At 49.1% G+C, this 17,232-nt stretch overlaps 1 protein-coding gene across 2 annotated transcripts in view; it reads left to right on the forward strand.

Moving 5' to 3' along the window:
• Window positions 1-17,232, forward strand: part of Gipc2 (GIPC PDZ domain containing family member 2) — a 60,298-nt gene that overhangs the window by 28,749 nt on the left and 14,317 nt on the right. For both annotated transcript variants that reach the window (XM_055614382.1, XM_055614383.1), the window contains 2 exons: window positions 1,498-1,678; window positions 15,762-15,868. In XM_055614382.1, the coding sequence (XP_055470357.1) occupies window positions 1,498-1,678; window positions 15,762-15,868 (288 nt within the window). The remainder of the gene's footprint in view (window positions 1-1,497; window positions 1,679-15,761; window positions 15,869-17,232) is intronic.

Raw genomic sequence — 17,232 nt, forward strand, 5'->3', positions numbered from 1 at the left:
CATCCCTTCGGAATTCTCGGTGCTGTCTAATGGATTTTAGACCTCTTAGTGAAACTCTGCATGACAGGCACATTGTAGAGAAGTAAGAGTTAATCAACTGGGTGTGATGACATAGACTTGAAATTACCTAGGAGCCAGAGGCCGGAGGATCACAAGTTCCAGACCAGCCTGGGCTACCTCAAGAGAGATCACATCTCTAAAAACCAAAACACAACCGAAATGCGGCTGGTGAGATGACTCAGCAGGTGAAGGCGTTAGTGGCCAAGCCTGAGGATCTGAGTTCAGTCCCGGTGACACAGGGACAGAAGAGAACGACTCTTGGAAGCTGTCCTCTAATTTCTGTACGCTTGCCTCGGCCCTAAAGTACATGCATGCACACAGACACACAGACACACACACACACACACACACACACACACACACGTAAATACATACATGCAATAAAATGTAACAAAACAGAGAAGACGCTCATCAAATAGCTTGCAGTTTCTCCGTGGGCCCTTTGCTCCTTGCACTTAAAATGCATCAGTGGAAATCCACAGTGCAAACTCGCCCTCGCTGGTGGATGTCAAAGCTCAGTGTCACTGGCCGTGACAGCAGGGCTAGTCACTCGGTGAATATTGTCTTCATGGCTATGATCACAGCACTCTGTAAGCCTTTGCATTTGTAACAGTTTAAACACAAAGCTCTATGGGTCTCTTGTTGAAATTATTCAAACAAGAAAACCCACTTATTACGGAGCAGAAGCAGCATCTCAGTGGTGAAAAGCACTTGCTTCTAGAGGACGTGTTTGGTTCCCAGTACCACAGCATCCTGTAGCTTCACATACGGGAGATCTGATACCCTTGTCTGGCCTCTGTGGGCATCTGCATGCATTCACACACACACACACACACACACACACACACACACACACACACACACAGGCACGCACATACGCATGAAGAAAAATGAATCTCTAAACCACCATTCATCACTGCAGGAACTGTGCTAGGGACAGGGCATACACTGGTTAATGAAGCTGTGCCCATCCATGGACATCCCAGGGACATTTCAGTTTAGTGACAGAGCTCCGTTGAGCTGAGGAGTGTGGAACCTGGGTCACCTGCTTCTCCCAAGGCTCCATCTTCTTCTGCTAAGATGTAGAACCTCATAGGATTTAGAAGGATGTGAAACAGCAGGTGTGAAAGTGTTCACGTTGAAGTGCTTGTGTAAAGCCATAGGTACTGCAGAGGGAAGCGTGCTGTCTCAGCCCTTCTTAGGGGACTGGGTTAGAGGATGTGGAGAAAAGATTCCCAGAGGAGATGGTGGCTGCGAACTAGCTAAATTCTGAGTGGAAGGAAGATGCAGAAGGGTGGGGTAGGGTGTTTGTCCTTTCCCACCTTGCCTTCTGTCTTTAAACTGTATTGTAAATCATGTCAGCATGATGTATCTCAGGAGCATGAGAGCTAATGCCGCAGTTCCGATTGATAGCATCATTGATTTTCTTTCTTTCAGAGAATTAAAGACGGCAGCACCATCGACTCAGTAAAAACAATCTGCGTGGGAGACCATATTGAATCTATAAACGGAGAAAATATTGTTGGGTGGCGTCACTATGAAGTCGCTAAGAAGTTAAAGGAACTGAAAAAAGAGGAACTCTTTACTTTGCAGTTAATAGAACCTAAGAAGGCATTTGGTAAGTTGTGTGTGTGTGTGTGTATAAGAGAGAGAGACAGAGACAGACAGACAGAGACTGGGTTCTTCCCCATGTTTAGCTAAGAGGCAGGACACTGCCATGTGACGCTGTGTGCTTTCACATCATTTTTTCTACTGCACTAGTGAAGAATCAGAAAACTGTAACCAGCATTACTGGGAAGGAAAACATCTATGGAAGGGGGGAGATAATTTCCCACAGATGGACCTTTCCTAAGCCAGCTTCTGCATCTGCCGAGTCAGGTGTCCGGGCACGGGGCTGGCTGGGAGGCTGCGCCAGCCTCTTACATTGTTTCACTTTGCTGAGCAGGGAGATTTCTGACGGGGTGCTTCAAACCACAACCGTTTTCCAGGGACCCAAGCAGCAGAGGGTTGCAGTATACGTCTGGAAGTGGTATTTAACGCGACCATCCACTCTGTTTTACAGACCTCTTAAGCACATTCTCCCTTGACAGTTAGGGTTTGGGGCATCATGAAGTGACTCCCTCTTTTCTGTCACATCTGGCTTTGGCCACAGCAGCTGTGTCTCAACTCTTGCTCAAACCTCCCACGCCATCTCATGGGTGTGAGAATGTGAGAGCCTCTCTTGCTGCCCAGCACTATTTTAATAAGCCAGAGGAAGGCCTCATGTACACCGGTGCTAAAATATCTTCAGCAGGATCATCTGGGCCAGCCTGACTCATCCCTGGCCCTGCCTCCCCTGCTCTGCCATGCCCTGTGTTCTTACAGATGCTCACATAACACACATATTTCTTCTGACTTTTCTTCAGTGTTGTTTTCTCAGTGCAGCTAATGAAAACAGTGGGAAAGTTACATATCACCCTCCTGGCTTCCAGTGAGTGACAGCTCGCTTCTATATCTGGGGAAGTAGGAAGCACTCCCTGTTCCTACATGATGCTCTGTCAGTTAGTAGAAATGCAATGGGAATTGTGTTGCACGTGGAAGACAGTTCGCTGGCAGGCTGAGAGGACGATGCTTCTGGCCGAGCTGCTCCTCAGGGGCCGTGGTAGGAGATAGCAGTGGCCAGAGGCCTGCCTGTGCAGCAGCGTCCATGTCTGTTCTGTCTTTTTCTCCCTTAAGAAGGCAAAAGGCACACAGGCCTCTCTGCAGCAGCCCTTTCCACATGGACTCTTTGTAAAGTGAAGCTATTCTCTGTATAACTCAAGAAGTGGAATTTCTTCCTATGTCTATCCCCAACACATAATCTGTCTTCCAGAGTTAACCTTTGCATTTTTTCCTGTTGTATGCACTTTTGTTGTTTTTGTCTTGCAGCCCAAGCTGGTTTCACATCCAGTGTCTAGTGGAGGACGATCTTGAACTCCCAATCCTTCTCCCTCCCGTCCAGTGCTGGACTGCAGGCATGTGCCATCATATCAACTGTTGCATACAGTGAAACCCTTGGAGTCCTGGTGTCTATAAGGGATGGATGTAGCTCATACTTAATCTGCGTGCTGGACTGCTGATAGTTTTGGGTGTTACTGGGGCCGTTGTACTTAGTCCCCTCCTTCAGTACCAGAGGCATTGTCTTAGCTTCTCTAGAACCTTCTCTAGAACCTCGTGGAGCCCACTGACACACTGAAGAAGCCCCTGGGTAGGGTTTTTTCTAACAGGAAGGTATTGCATTAGGGACTGCACTCTGTTAGTGTGGGGTAGGGATATCTGCACCTTGATTTTTGGAGGCGTGACTGGGTTTCACTTCATGAGCAGATGGTCTGCAGGTAGTTCTTCCTTCAGTGGGCAGATCCTTCCCTGTGGCCCCACCTGGGGTCTTTCAGAAGGAAGCCCCATATCTCTGCTGCTTTCTGACCCTGGGTTTTAGTCTCTGGAATAAGGTGAAGTTTTTTGTTCTTTCTCTGGCTTTTCCCTAGCGTGTAGTCTTTGTCAGGGAGGCAGGCACTTATGGGACCAGGCTTCTCCCAGTTCTCTTGGTACCAATCTTATTGTCTACGTATTTCCTTCCTTTGCTCCTGTGTTTTCTAGAACTACCATTGACTTAGGACCACAAACTGAAATTTCTTTCCTTTATTCCCATATCTGTCTGTCTATCTATCTATCTATCTATCTATCTATCTATCTATCTATCTGTTTATCTACCATCTATCTCTCTATCATCTATCTAGGATCATCTATCTAGGCCACACCTCCTAATCTTTTTAAATAGTGCCACTGCCTAAGCATTTAAATGTATGAACCTATGGAGGTTGTTTTTATTGAAACCACCATAGGAATGAAGGAAAAAACATTCCATTCCTCTTTCTTGGGCTATCTATGAAGACCTTGAGTTCTAGCAATCTAGAATGTGCTGGCATTTATCTGGTCTTGGTGAATGTCAAGAACATGCTGGTACATTTCTCTCAACAGGTACCTTTTGAGCTATTCGGGTGTGCCAGTTTTAGAGTGCTATGTAATGACATTGACCATTTATTGACAGCCTACTGCACTCTATACCATCTCTTACCGTATGCTTGGTATATGCTAAGATCCACATCTATAAGCTAGTGAGATGAGATGAATGTGAAATCAACTGAAGCCGGGTGTGGTGGTACATTTTAATCCCAGTGCTCAGGGAGGCAGAGGCAGGCAGATCTCTGTGAGTTCCAGGCCAGCCTGCTCTACAAATAGAGTACAGGACAGCCAAGGTTACACAGGGAAACCCTGTCTCACAAATCAACAACAACAACAAAAATGAATTGAATAATGGGTATTGAGGTGCTGAATACACTAGAAGTGTAAAAGTGGGAGTAAGGGGCCTTGGCTCTAGGAGGGAGGAGGACCCCAGGGATTGAATCTGGGGCCTTGGCTCTAGGAGGAAGGAGGACCCCAGGGATTGAATCTGGGGCCTTGCCCCAGCTAGTCGAATGCTTTTCCTCTCAATTATATCTCCAGCCCAGGAGACGTGGGTCTGGCTGGGCTCTTGGAATCTCAAAGCCAACCGCAAGACACACCTACCCTGACAAGGTCACTACTAATCCTTCTAAGCAGTGCCACTCCCTGATGACTAAGCATTCAAGTCTGTGAGCTGATGACTAAGCATTCAAACCTGTGAGCCTGTGGGGGCCATTCTCATTCAAACCACTCCAATGACCTTGAACTTCTGATGCTCCTGCCTCTACCTCCCAAGTGCTGGAGTCACAACTGAGTACTGCCTGAGTACTGAGTACTAACTGAGCACGCGCTCTGTTTCTGCAGTGCTGGGATTAAACCCAAGTCCTATGGAGGCAAGTATTCGGCTAACTGAGCTACAACCCATCCTTGGGATGCTTTGTTACAAACATGTCTGTTTCAGTTACACGTGTTTCTGTGTATTTATAGTAATCATTGTACATTCTCAGAGGAGTCACAATGGAACCACAGCACTTAAAGCTTCCAGGTTAGAGCACTTCCTGTTGGAAATGTGAGGTGAAGCTTCCCCGACACCATTGCTTCTCCTGGTCAGTTGTGATCTGAATCCAGTTTTTCTTCCTCCAGCCTTGAGCTGGAGCTTTCTATGCTCTTATGGCAGCCTTCCAGCCCTTATCAAGTGTTGGCTGGAATGTCTCTAACGGTATTTGTTAGGGCTTGGCTCATTTCCTTTCTCCTGTGCCTGTGAAAAGGGACATAACTTTCGCCAGGAGCTCAACCCCTGCTCTTGCAAACCCAGACTGTCCCTGGCTGTGGAAAGACACTTGACTGTTGAGGTGACTCTTGAAGCCAGACCAGACCAGACAGACCGGTTCTTTTCCCCAAGAGACCTTTAAAATGTAGGGGATAACTGTTGGGTCCATGTGGCTTTGGCTCTGTTTTGTTTGAGGCTTTTCTCAGTCATCCTGGAGAGTTAGTTCAGTGTGTGACTTTTACTCTTTGTGCAATTAGGCTCTCGGAAAGGCCCCTGTGCTTTCCAAGTCAGAAAGGGCGTTGGAAGGAAATGGTTTTCACTTAGGACCTTTGTGGGGTCTGGCCGATGTTTGGTTTGACGCGGGTCTGCTGTGCCTGCTTTGAAAGGCTTCCTTTCTGTGATGTGCGCCCATCAGAACGGGATGGTGAGCATATGGAGCATGTGATTAGTCCTTCGAGCCCCACACAGCTGGAGACGCCACTGTCCTGAGTCAGTCCTAAGTCCTCTTCTCAAACACTGCCTGTAGAGTTTAGGAGAAAACCGGTTCTTCTGACCCCAGGAATTTTGGACAAGAAATCTTCAGCCTGTGTCTTTACTCAGAGGTCATTTCAGCAACAGAAAATTACCGGATGCAAGGACAGGTGAGTTGGTGAGGGCAGACATTTGTTGAAAGCTGGTGCAGTCTCATTTCAGATCAAGTATGGAAGAGAGCAGTATATCATGGTAGTAGCTGCCATTCACTGTGTAAGTGATTTCTGTGTGTGTGTGTATGATACACAGGTGGGAGGGCCATGCATGTGAGTGTGGCTTACATGTGGAAACCAGAGGAGGACATACACGCTCTGCCGTATTTTCTTGGAGCAGGGTCTCCCTCTGAACCCAAAGCTCACATTTTTAGCTAGGCTACCTAGTCAGTGAGCCCCCAGGATCTGTCTCTGCCTCTCAAACTTGGGGTATGAAGTATGTGCAGCCAAGCCTGGCTTTCTTAGGTAGGTGCTGGAGATTTGAACTGAGCTCTTCAGTATATAGCATATATATATATATATATATATATATATATATATATATAAGCTCTTCAATATAGCAAATGCTCTTATCCACTGAGCCATCTCTCCATTCTACCCTTATAAGTAGGTTCTAAGCAAGAAATAATTTAATCCCCACAGTCAACCTGGGTTTGAAGCTGTTTTCCCAGGCCCTTAGTGGGGAGGAGGTGAAAAGTGACCAGTGCTTGCTCTCTTTTTGCTTTTTTCCTTTTTAATTTTTATTTTATTTAAGTTTCTTTACTTTACATCACAAGGATGTTCCCTCCCTCTTCTCTTCGAAGTCCCCATTTCCCTTCCTTCCCCTTCCCCCTCTACCTTTCCCCTCAGAAAAGTGGAACACCCCCCTCTTCCCATATCACCTCTCCCCAGCACATCAAGTCACATCAGGACTGAGCATATCCTCATCCACTGAGGCCAGGCAAGGCAGCCCTGCCAGGGAAAAGTGATCCAAAAGAAGGCAATGGAGTCCGTGCTAGAAACAGCCCCTCCCCTCACCACCAGGTGACCCCCATGAAGACTAAGCCCCCCGTCTGCCACATGTGTGCAGGGGGCCTAGGTCCAGACCACGCGTGCTCCTTAGCTGATGTCTCAGTCTCTGTAAGGCCCTGTGGGTCTGGGTTAGTTGTCTCTGTTGCTCTTGTAAGGTTTCTGTTCCCTCCATGTCCTTCCATCTTTTCTCCACTGCTACCACAAGACTCCGGGAGCTCCACCTCATGCTTGGCTGCAAGTCCCAGCATCTCTCTCCATCTGCTGATGGGTGGAGCTTCCCAGATGACAATCATGCTAGGCTCCTGTTTGAAAGCAAAGCAGAGTATTATTATTAGTGTCAGGGGCTGGCTCTCTACTGTGGGGTGGGTCTCAGGTTGGGACAATTATTGGTTGGATATTTTCTCAATCTTGGTTCCCTCTTTATCCCTGCACTATTGAACTTGGGGCTGAAGTACCTCAGGGTGAGGGAGAAGATTAAGGGCTCTGAGCCAGAACTCTGACGTTTGCATCTTTCCCCTGGTTCTTGCTAGCTCAGTGATTACTGGTGTATATGACCCAGATTTTCCTGCCTGCTAACCCATAACATCTCTGAATTTTACATGAATTATGCCTGTGAGGGACTTGGAAAAGTACTGGAGTAGCACAGAGATGGAAGCCAATGCTTGCAGGCCTTGTACTGTTATGGCTTGGGTTAATCCTCATACTATTCCAGCAAGATGTTCCCAGATATATAAACTGAGGCCTGGGGTGGTTTAATCACTCTTTGAGTCACACAGGGTGGAGTGGAAGTACAGGGATCGGCGAGTGAGTCTGGCGGCTCTGAGGTGTGACAGTGTGTTCCAGCTCAGAGGCTGAGGCACTGCGATGGAGACTGCAGTTCACGCTGGGGCTGACTGATGGCTAGGAGGGGTTCTAAGAGAGTGATGGGGCGAGAAGAAGTGGTAAGGCTGGATGGGAACTCCTCCAAAGAGAATGCCCTGAGACAGTGGTCATGCCGGACTCTTGCCAATGTCAAGGACCAGAGATCCTTCTGTAAGAGTAATGGGCCATCTGACCAGACAACATGGGGCGTTAGAGCCATGGGGGTGGTAGTTTTGCAAGAGATTTCGTTCACTCTGGCTGGGCTTGAAAGTGGACAACACAGTGACTAGATATGGGGCCTTAGGGTGGGCCCACGGTCCCTGAGAACAGTCTTAGTCCTCTGGATCCTGGGATGGAAATAAAGTCTACCCAAACAAAACTGAGACAGATGAATTTTCTCAGGAAACCTACACTGGGGATTGGTGTGTGCAAGTGTGTAGTGCTGTGGGGGATCAAGGACATACGCACTTTGACAATTATTTCTGTTTGTTTTCATACTTTTCAAAAAGACGTGTATGCATGGTGTTTTGTCTGCATGCATGTTTGTGTCTGGTGCCTGAGGAGCCCAGAAGAGGGGGCCATCTTTCCAGGAACTGGAGTAACAGGCGATGAGCTCCAGAACTGGGCACTGGGAACCAAACCCAGGTCCTTGAGAGAGCTTTTAACCACTGAGCTAGCTCTCCAGCCCCTGTTTTGGCATTTCTTATGTCTGGAATTGTGGAGCTGCATTTAGAACATAATGGAAATCTAATGGGTACCGAAGGGGGGGATACAGGAGTAGGTTGGCCTGGGTGAAAAGAGCTGTGAAGCATGTGCTACAGCTTGCCCCGGGAGGAAGGGAAGAACAAGAGCTGCTGCTAGCAGTGTCAGAGAGCCTGAAAGCCAGCTGGGGAGCATCTGCTTTCTTTAGAGGCCGACAGCGAGCCATCACATAGTGGAAGTAAGAATGACACAAGATGAAGTTTTGGGAGTTAAGTCATAACATTGTAAGGGCATAACCATGTGGAATCCTGGTTGCTGACATCTGGGCCTTGGGAGGGAAGAGCCCAAGTCAACCTTTCTCTCCAGGGTTCTGTCCTGGGTGGCTGAAGATGAAGAATGGTGTTACAATTAGAATGGGGCATTTTGGGGTGTAGAAGTGGCTCTTCGGCAAGTCAGGGAGACGTCAATTTTAGATGTATATTTGGTTTTTTCTGTCATTGACAAACATTGTTAAAGTGCTTACAAGGACGAAATGGGGGTACACACATCATGTTTAATGTAGCATGACTCACTGTGGCCTTCTAATATCTAGCCGGCCATGGATGTCACATTTGTCACAATGATTCTATGGAAGAAGATGAATGGGAGATCAAAGTGGCTTTTATGGCTGGGGCACATGATTGAGATGAATTCTAAGCGGATCTGGTACCAATATTTTTAATGTAAGACCCGGGCAGAGGCAGGCAGATCCCTGTGAGTTTCAGACCAACCTGTCTATGTAGAAGAAATCAGTGCTGGGAGGGATGTAGCTCAGTTGTTGCCTAGAATGCCCAAAACCTGGCTTTGGTCCCCAGTACCACATAAGCCAGGACTTTAAAAATCTTCAACCTGGAATCTTATTATGTGGGAGCTGGGTGCAGGGGACCAGGAATTCAAAATCACCTTTGACTACATATTAAGTTCAAGGCCTGGCTGGGCTACAACAAACAAACAAACAAACAAACAAACAAATAAATAAATCAACAACCAGAAAGTGTCAGCAAGCAAAAAACCCAAACAAACCAAACCAAAACTCTAAAAGCAACGTCTGTCCATAACCCCTATACAGTGTGTCAGAATTGCTGACCCCATGGAGAGACCTGGCTTAGGGGAACGCCCTGCCCTTCACGCCCAGCCCTTTGATCTCCTGCCAAGACTCCTGAGCAGCTCCCGAGTCAGATAGGGAGGGAAATTTCAGATGAATCATTCCCAGGCAGGCTGCGGAGTGAATGAGCAGAGTCACCCAGGTGGGCGGGACCCTGAAACTCTCCTTGCTTTCGGAGTCTTTGACTTTTAGGCCCCATGGGCCGGAACACTTTCTCCTCTGCTCTGTTTCATCCTCCCTGCCTCTCCTTTGGCTTGGTCCCACCATCTTCACCCCAGCTGGCTGGGTAAATGCTTAGATATCGTCTTTAAAGGAAGTCTCTGGCCCATGAAGCCCAGGAGCCCTGCTGGGCCTCTGATAGCTGCAGAGTAAAGTGTTAAGAACATGGATTGGAGGGCTGGAGAGCTGTCAGTGGTTAAGAGCACTGGCTGCTCTTCTAGAGGACCAGAGTTCAGTTCCCAGCACCCACATTAGGCCACTCACAGCCACCTGTGACTCCAGTTCCAGACAGCCCAACGCCCTCTCTGGCCTTGGAAGGCAGCTTGCTCTCACATGCCCCGAGCCTTCCCACTCTGTCACATACACATATAATTAAAAAAGAAAGTAAAGTTTAAAATGAACACAGGCTTTCGAATGAGAGCACTTGAGTTTTGCCCCTGTCCCTGTTGACAAATCTGTAAACCACCACCAGTGCACCGTGTGTGCTGAATCTGGTTTCAGTGCTTCGAAACCTCTCTCTCCTACGGAATAAACTGGTGGTGGGATGTGCACCCAGGGAATTCTGTTTGTGTCGGTCAGGCCCTGAGACTCGGGCAGGTCGGAGGTCCTGAGACAGCACACATCCCTGGGCTTGTGCCTGTCAGGTCAGAAAGCTCCTCTTCCTCATTTCTCTCCTTGATGTGCAACTCAAGAAGGAAGCTAGAGAAAGGCTTGGTAGCTTAGAGGAGGACTGTGTTTCCCTTTCTGGGATGGAAGGGACAGAGGCCAGAGTCCTGGGGTTACATCTCTCACCCTGGCTCTCCATAAGACCCTTCTTCTCCTTTAAGGACGCCCATCAATGAGAGACACTGGAGGCTCTCGAGTGGGGGGTACCTGTGAGGGGCTTTGCTTAAATCTGTCTATTTTGGGGAAATCTGAGGGGAGCCCTTGAGAGTTTATCTGCTGTTATTCTGAATTGGAGGGAGAAATTATATAGCTTTATTTAAGAGAGGGGTAAAAATATATGCTAATTAAGACCAAGAGACAGAGAGGGAGGCCTGTGCTCCTGGTGTTAGAAGTGACAACTTTTTGAACTTAAGAAGAGGGACTTTTGCATATTTCTCATTTTCAGTGAGAATGTAAATAGCTTTGTTCTGGAGGGAGTGAAGAGCAGGTCCCTGCCTCCCTCCCTCATTCCCTCCCTTCCTCCCTCACCCTGCCCCTCTCTCAAGCAGCAGCAGTTGCTAGCAGGAGTAGGCTGCCAGGTCCAGTGCCCTCCCTGTGTTGGTCCACTGGGTGCCTTCACAGCTCTGTAGATTCCATTCTGCTTACAGGTAAGGACTTTGTCCCTCAAGTTTGGACAGAGGCTCTGAGGATGCTAAGTCAGGTGTTCAGAGGCCAAACTCCACGCTGTCAACCACGACCCATGCATTGCAGTACAGGTTTGAGCAAAGGGAGATTGTTCTATAGGGTAAACAATTAGCCGAGGCCATTAGGACACAACTGTGAGCTGAAAACCAAGCGTGAAGGTGGAGGCAATCGGATTTCAGTGGAAAGTCCCATAAGATGTCCTAAGAGGCCAGAGCACTTGGGCATGGTGGCTCATGTCTGGAATCCCAGGACTCAAGGCACAGAGGCAGGGGGATCATTTGAGTCTGAAGCAGGCCTGTACTGTGTAATGTGTCTGGGTCATCCTGAGCTGATGAGTGAGAATCTGTCTTAAAAAAAAAAAATTTAAAAGGGCAGATCGTATATCGTTGAGGAGTTAGGAAAATGAAATGAGCCTATACTTTCAGCTGAAATCTAATGGAGAAAAAATTATGCCACAGGTTTGAACTGCAAGATATTTATTTTTCTTTTGTGTTACCAAAATTCTGAATTTTGTCTCTTCACCTTCTTTACAAACAGCTTCCAGCAATTGTGATGTGACCCCTTAACCCTGGTTCTGGGTCTTCCCTAGGATATGTTTTGTGCTTGTGAGATTGATACCTTTGTCTTCCCTTGTGACTTCCGTAACAGTTCTGGGTGGATCCCAGGGTCTCAGGTGTGTCAGGCAAGTGCCCTGAGATCTGTCCCTGTCCCTGGACTGTCTTGACCCCTGAGCAGCTGTTGGGTAGAGCTGTGTCCCTTTGGCTGACCCTTCTTGAGATCCTGTTCTTTGCCCTGCCCTCAAGTGTGACATCATGGTCCAGGCTCAGGCCCTAGTACCACGTAGAAATGGGGAGAGCACTGCTTCCTCTTGTCACTGACGAGCCAAGCCACGCTACACACATGCTCTTACACACATGCTCCGCCCCAGAGCAGTGCTTTCAAGTTAGTTTTGTCTGTGCTATCTTCCCTGGGATTCGAATTCTGGCTTAGCGGTGAGGCTGAGGCGAATACTTTTCTGTCTTGCTCATTTCCCCATTTTTCTACCATACAGCTGAGACTGCGCATTTGTGGGCTTGCTAAAAATGTCAGCTAAATAGTTATGAAAGCAGTTCAGATCTGTATTAATGTTGCATTTTAATTTGAAACATAAAATGTACATTATCTTACTATCTTGGTCTAAAAGTCCTTTAAATTATCTTTATCCATCATCATCATCATCATCATCATCGTCGTGTGTATGTGGCACACAGGCTCTGTGACACATGTGTGGAGGTGAAAGGACGACTTTATGTTGTCTGGTTCTGTGGTGTGGACTCAGGCTCACACAATAAGCCTCTTTGCCCCTCAGCTTCTGAAAGGCCTTTTCTTTGGGTAGACCACACAAACCTGAATTATGTGAAATATCATCAGCTTGTTTCATTCCTTCCTTTCAGGCCTCATGTAGCCTTGAACTCCTGATCTTTCCATCTCCATCTCCTGAGTGTAATTGCCATGCCTAACTGGAATTTTTCTTATATAATCACAACCTTAAGGAACACGTGTGAGTCCTTTCATTTAAAAAGGCCAGAGACGTAAAGTAATTGTTGTTAAAATGCTTTTCTAATCTCCTTAGGGCCATGCTGCCCACACCCCCTTTTATTTTCAACTCTTGCAGAGTTGTTCCACAGCACTCAACCTAATTTTCATGGTAATTATAGCTCCCCATGTCATCAGCTCATGTTCTTTAAGATTCAGTCACATAATTAGACAGAGATAATGTTGTGAGAAGTTTGGGAAATACAGCTGTCTCTTGGTGACATGCCGCTCAAAGGCTGACGCAGCCAGGCTCGCCGGCTGGAGTGGTCTACATTCTCAGTAACTGTGGCACGCAGGTCAGTCCCCCACGTGGAGAAGAATGCTCCCATGAGTGAGTGCAGTGATTTCACAAGCCTAGACACGCTGAGGTAGGCTGTCTCCCAAGCTCGGCCAGACTATCAACATTCAGAATCTAAAACTTTCCCCAAACACTGAACCCGTCTTCTCCTCCTCCGGTCTCACCGTGAGTGAGCGCGATCTTCTGCTCGTTTTCATGTGGGGACAAGTTGGCTTGTCCCTGAGACCTGCTCAAATCTTGGTAAACCCCGGGCGATGGCATGAAGGCCGGCTAAACCGGGGCTTAACTTCTGCTTTGGCGCCACCAAGTGGTTAGTTTAGAAGTGACACGCTCCAAGGAAAAGATGGCTGTCAAAGAAAAGCTAACGATAAAAATGGATTCTGTGATAAGGGGACTTTGGGGCAGTGGCGGGATTCTTTATGATACCCACTGATGGCGCAATAAGAAGCCACACAGACAACCCGAGTGCCAGGAGTGAGTGCATGGTCAGCCGTGGACTGTGGGCAATGGGGAGAGTGTATGTTCCCTGCCCTGGGGGGAGTGCGGTCACCGGAGGTGGTCTGTGGGGCAGGGTTATATGGGACACGTCTATTCTTTTGCTCACTTTTTACAGCTCTAAAAGCAACTTATTAATAGCAAACACTCTTACTTTACACAGTTTCCCCTCTAGATTCTGGCGTTGTTGGGTTGCGGGGGGGCCGCGCACCCAGGGAGCGGGGCCGCTCAGGTTAGGCTGCGGCTGCCCCTCGCACGGACGGACGTGCCCGGGTCGGCGCCCGGCGCCCGCAGACCGGCTTCAGCGCCGTGGGCTCTGCACCGCCTCCCCCCGCGGCTGGGTGGAGCTGATCTCAGCACGGTCTGCGGAGGCCGAGCTCTCGGAGCGCTCCCGGCCGAGCCCTTCTGGAGCTGCGCAGCCGAGACCGCGCTCGCCAGCCTCCCAGCCTACGCGCGCTCGGTCAGACACATGCCTGTAATAAAGCAGTTTACCGACGACTCTGTGGGAAATGCTTCTCTTTGACGTGCGCTGGGTAGTGGCCTGCTGACGTTGTGGAGGCGCTGGGTGCTGTTCAGGCTACACTACAGTGGAGCGGAGGGGTGCGGGCACGTGCGCGGGTCCAGAGCTCTGTTAGTACACGGCAAAGCTTTCGGGTGTGTTTTTCACCTGCTGGCACCGCTCGGCAAGCCTGGCTCCCCTGCTCTGAGACGGGGACCCCGGGCTGGCGGCCCCGTCGCTGGCCGGTGCTGACGGACTGACCTAGTCTTCCTCTCGGACTCAGTCCTTGGAGCGGTTCCCTGAGCAGCTGAGAATCCTCGCTCCCCGGGGACGGGCGGTAACTGTCGAGGCCAGCGCCGGAGCTCGCGGGCGCGGCTTTGAGGTCCTGGAAAGCCGCTCCGCCTCTGACTAACCCGCGGGCCCCACGCTGCCACCTTTTACGGCTTCTTTTCTCGCGTGGAGCCTGCCTCTTCATCCTGCGGTCACTTTCAGAGGAAAACTTGGGTTTTGGAGATGCTGACCCTATATTCAGGTTAAAAGGAATGTGTAGGAGTCTTAATCACCTTGCCCTAGATTCCCAGCAAGAAGGCAGAACTCGGCGGAAGATGCGAGCCAGTCCGCGTGTACCCGCGATGCCTGCGTCTCCGCAGCTTGCACAGACCTTTCCACCTGCGCACACTTAGCAGCGTGTGTAGACTGCTAGCGTGTGCTCAGTTAGACTCTAATTTCCCGTGTCTTTTTTTTTTTTTTTTGGCAGTGTGTTAACTGTTTAAACGGTTGGGCTTTAGTGGCTTAAATTGAAGGAAAAAAAATCGGGGAATTCATACAGGCCTCTGCGTACCTGGTTTCCTCGCCAATCAGTGAGCCACACTAAGCAGGGCTTCATCCTCCAGGGCATGGGCTCTCAGTGGGGCACGCCCCTCCCGGCCGTTACCCTCCCTTCCCTTTCCCGCCTTAGTGTTGCTGCGTAGAGTTCGTGCCTTGCAAAACCTCTGAGCTCACTGCAGAAGAAAACAAAAGAACCTGCCGGCAAAGCCGGCCCCGGGACAAGGCGGCCTCTCCCGGAGGGTCCCTGCCGACTGTGCGGAGTTCCTTCTTTGGAACTGTCCGATCCCTTTTCTTCCTGACCGCTCTCTTTAGTATGTCTCCTTTAGTATGTCTTCCTGCTCCTGGCCAGCATGGGGCTGCCGCCTTCTTGGGTGAGGAGTGAAGACTGTGGGATGGTGTGATATGATTTTAGCATTCTCCCTGCCTCAGCCCTTCAGGGCTGGGATTAGTTGTGCCATGTGCCTGGCAAGACTTGGTGTTGACTCCAAGCTGCACTGACTTTACCTGCCTTATCGGTAAAATAGGGTTGACAACAACTGGCCTCCCAGGACAGTCTGTATGGTAGGTGGAATTTTTGTTTACAACGCATCAAGTCGCAGCGATTCAGTCTCTTCTGTCTGACTTCCCTCTTTCCCGCTTTACGAGGGAGGCCATGTCCAGGTGAGGTTTCCTGGTGACCCTCATACCTCTTTGCTCTGGGGATAAAGCCGGACTCCGTTGTTTCTTTCCTGAAGCTTCCAGTCCCCTCCTCCCAACCGTACTCTTCTTGTAGCTCCAACTGTGCCGTAGATGCTCCTGCAGGAGAGCAGCGGAATCCAGGCGGGCTTGATGTGTTTGAGGTAGGCACATCCTCTATCAAGCCTGCCACGATCGCTTATCGTTTCCAGAGGGAAACGGCTCTGCTTCCCAAAGTCTGGTTGCATTCTTTCTGAGCTCATGCCTTTCCTGCTCACATGCTTTTACAGAAATAGGACCAAGGTCGAAAGCTGGAAAGACATCAACAGAAAAAATCGGCACTGCCAGAGGGACTCTTCGTCTGAGGTCAAAGGGTCCTGCCACCATAGAAGAGCTGGTATGTGATGTCCACTTAATTCCCATTCTGTTTGAAAATGCACAGGTATGCACATTTATGGAGCTGGAAATAAAGCTAAAATCATCACAGGGCGTAAAATGTACTCAGGGGCAAAGCATATGCTTTGAATTCATTTCCTCTTCATGCAACCTGAAACCCACAGAGGCAGTGAGAGCATGGGAAGAGAGACCATGGTCTGAGGGAATCACCCTCTCCTGCAGATCAGCTGCCAAGACTCGTCTGTGGCCTTTTGGGCTATTTAAACCTTATGGAGACTGATGAAAGATCACCTTTGTGACCCTCAGTCTCCTAAGATAAACATGCTCTCCGACTCTCCCTTCTCATGCTCTGCATTCCTCTTGCCAGCAAAACCTTGTGGATCCTGCTCTGCCCTATACCAGACTCCAAATACTCTCTCCCCTCCTGAACCCACCTTGGTCCTCCCCTGGAGGCCTCTGGGTCATCATTTCCTGTTCAGCTTCCTCTTTCCTTCTGAGCTTCGTACAGCAGCCAGGATTATCCTTTTGAGATTCGTGTGTGTGTGTGAGTGTGTGTGTGTGTGTGTGTGTGTGTGTGTGTATGTGTGTGTGTGACTGGTTGGGGGTTCCTGTGTTGCTGGGAATAAATATTAAGACTCACTGACCCCACATTTCTACTCTACTCTCATTTGCCATTCCTCACTCCCTCTGCCCCAGGCCGGCTCCTCCTTCTTGTTCCCTGGTTCCCAGTGTTTCCTGTGCTCGGGATGCTGTCGCCACCTTTCCCTTCCCAGTGTGCTTCCCCTTTCTTTGTGCTTCTGCCTGTCTATCACCTTGTCTACATGGTCTTTTCTGAATATCTGGCACATGTTGCACTTTTCGCTGCCTCTCTCACTTCTTAACCTTATTCTTTCACAAAGCACCATACACTGCTGAACCCATGCTTTTACTCTGTTTAATTTCAGCCATTTTTAGTTCACCGTTCATAGTCACCTAGAATAGAATCTCGTATGTCATAGGAACTCAAGCTTCCGCAGCATTAATGAATTAATTATGGATTTATTTTCAGTTGAGAAAAGCAAGGGTTTCACTTATTGACTGACAGCGTCAGTGCAAGGTCAGTATTTGAGTGGAAAATGCCAGAAGGTGAAGAGACAATAGAGGGAAAGGGGGAAAGAGGAGCCTGGAAGGTCTGTAGGCGGCAGTGATCAGAAGGGAGAGGGGCAGAAGCAGGCCCACCCATCACAGCAAGGACGGTGGGAAAGGCAATAGAGGAGAAGGCACCTGAGCTGTGCAGCTCCTCAGAGAAGAGCCAGGCCCTGGGCCCTCACAGTCTGTGGGTGAGCACTGCCCTCTGACCCCCAGGCCCTGGGCCCTCACAGTCTG

The sequence above is a fragment of the Psammomys obesus genome, unplaced genomic scaffold (genome assembly GCF_907164565.1).
Source record: "Psammomys obesus unplaced genomic scaffold, mPsaObe1.curated_primary_1811, whole genome shotgun sequence".
Lineage (NCBI taxonomy): Eukaryota > Metazoa > Chordata > Mammalia > Rodentia > Muridae > Psammomys > Psammomys obesus.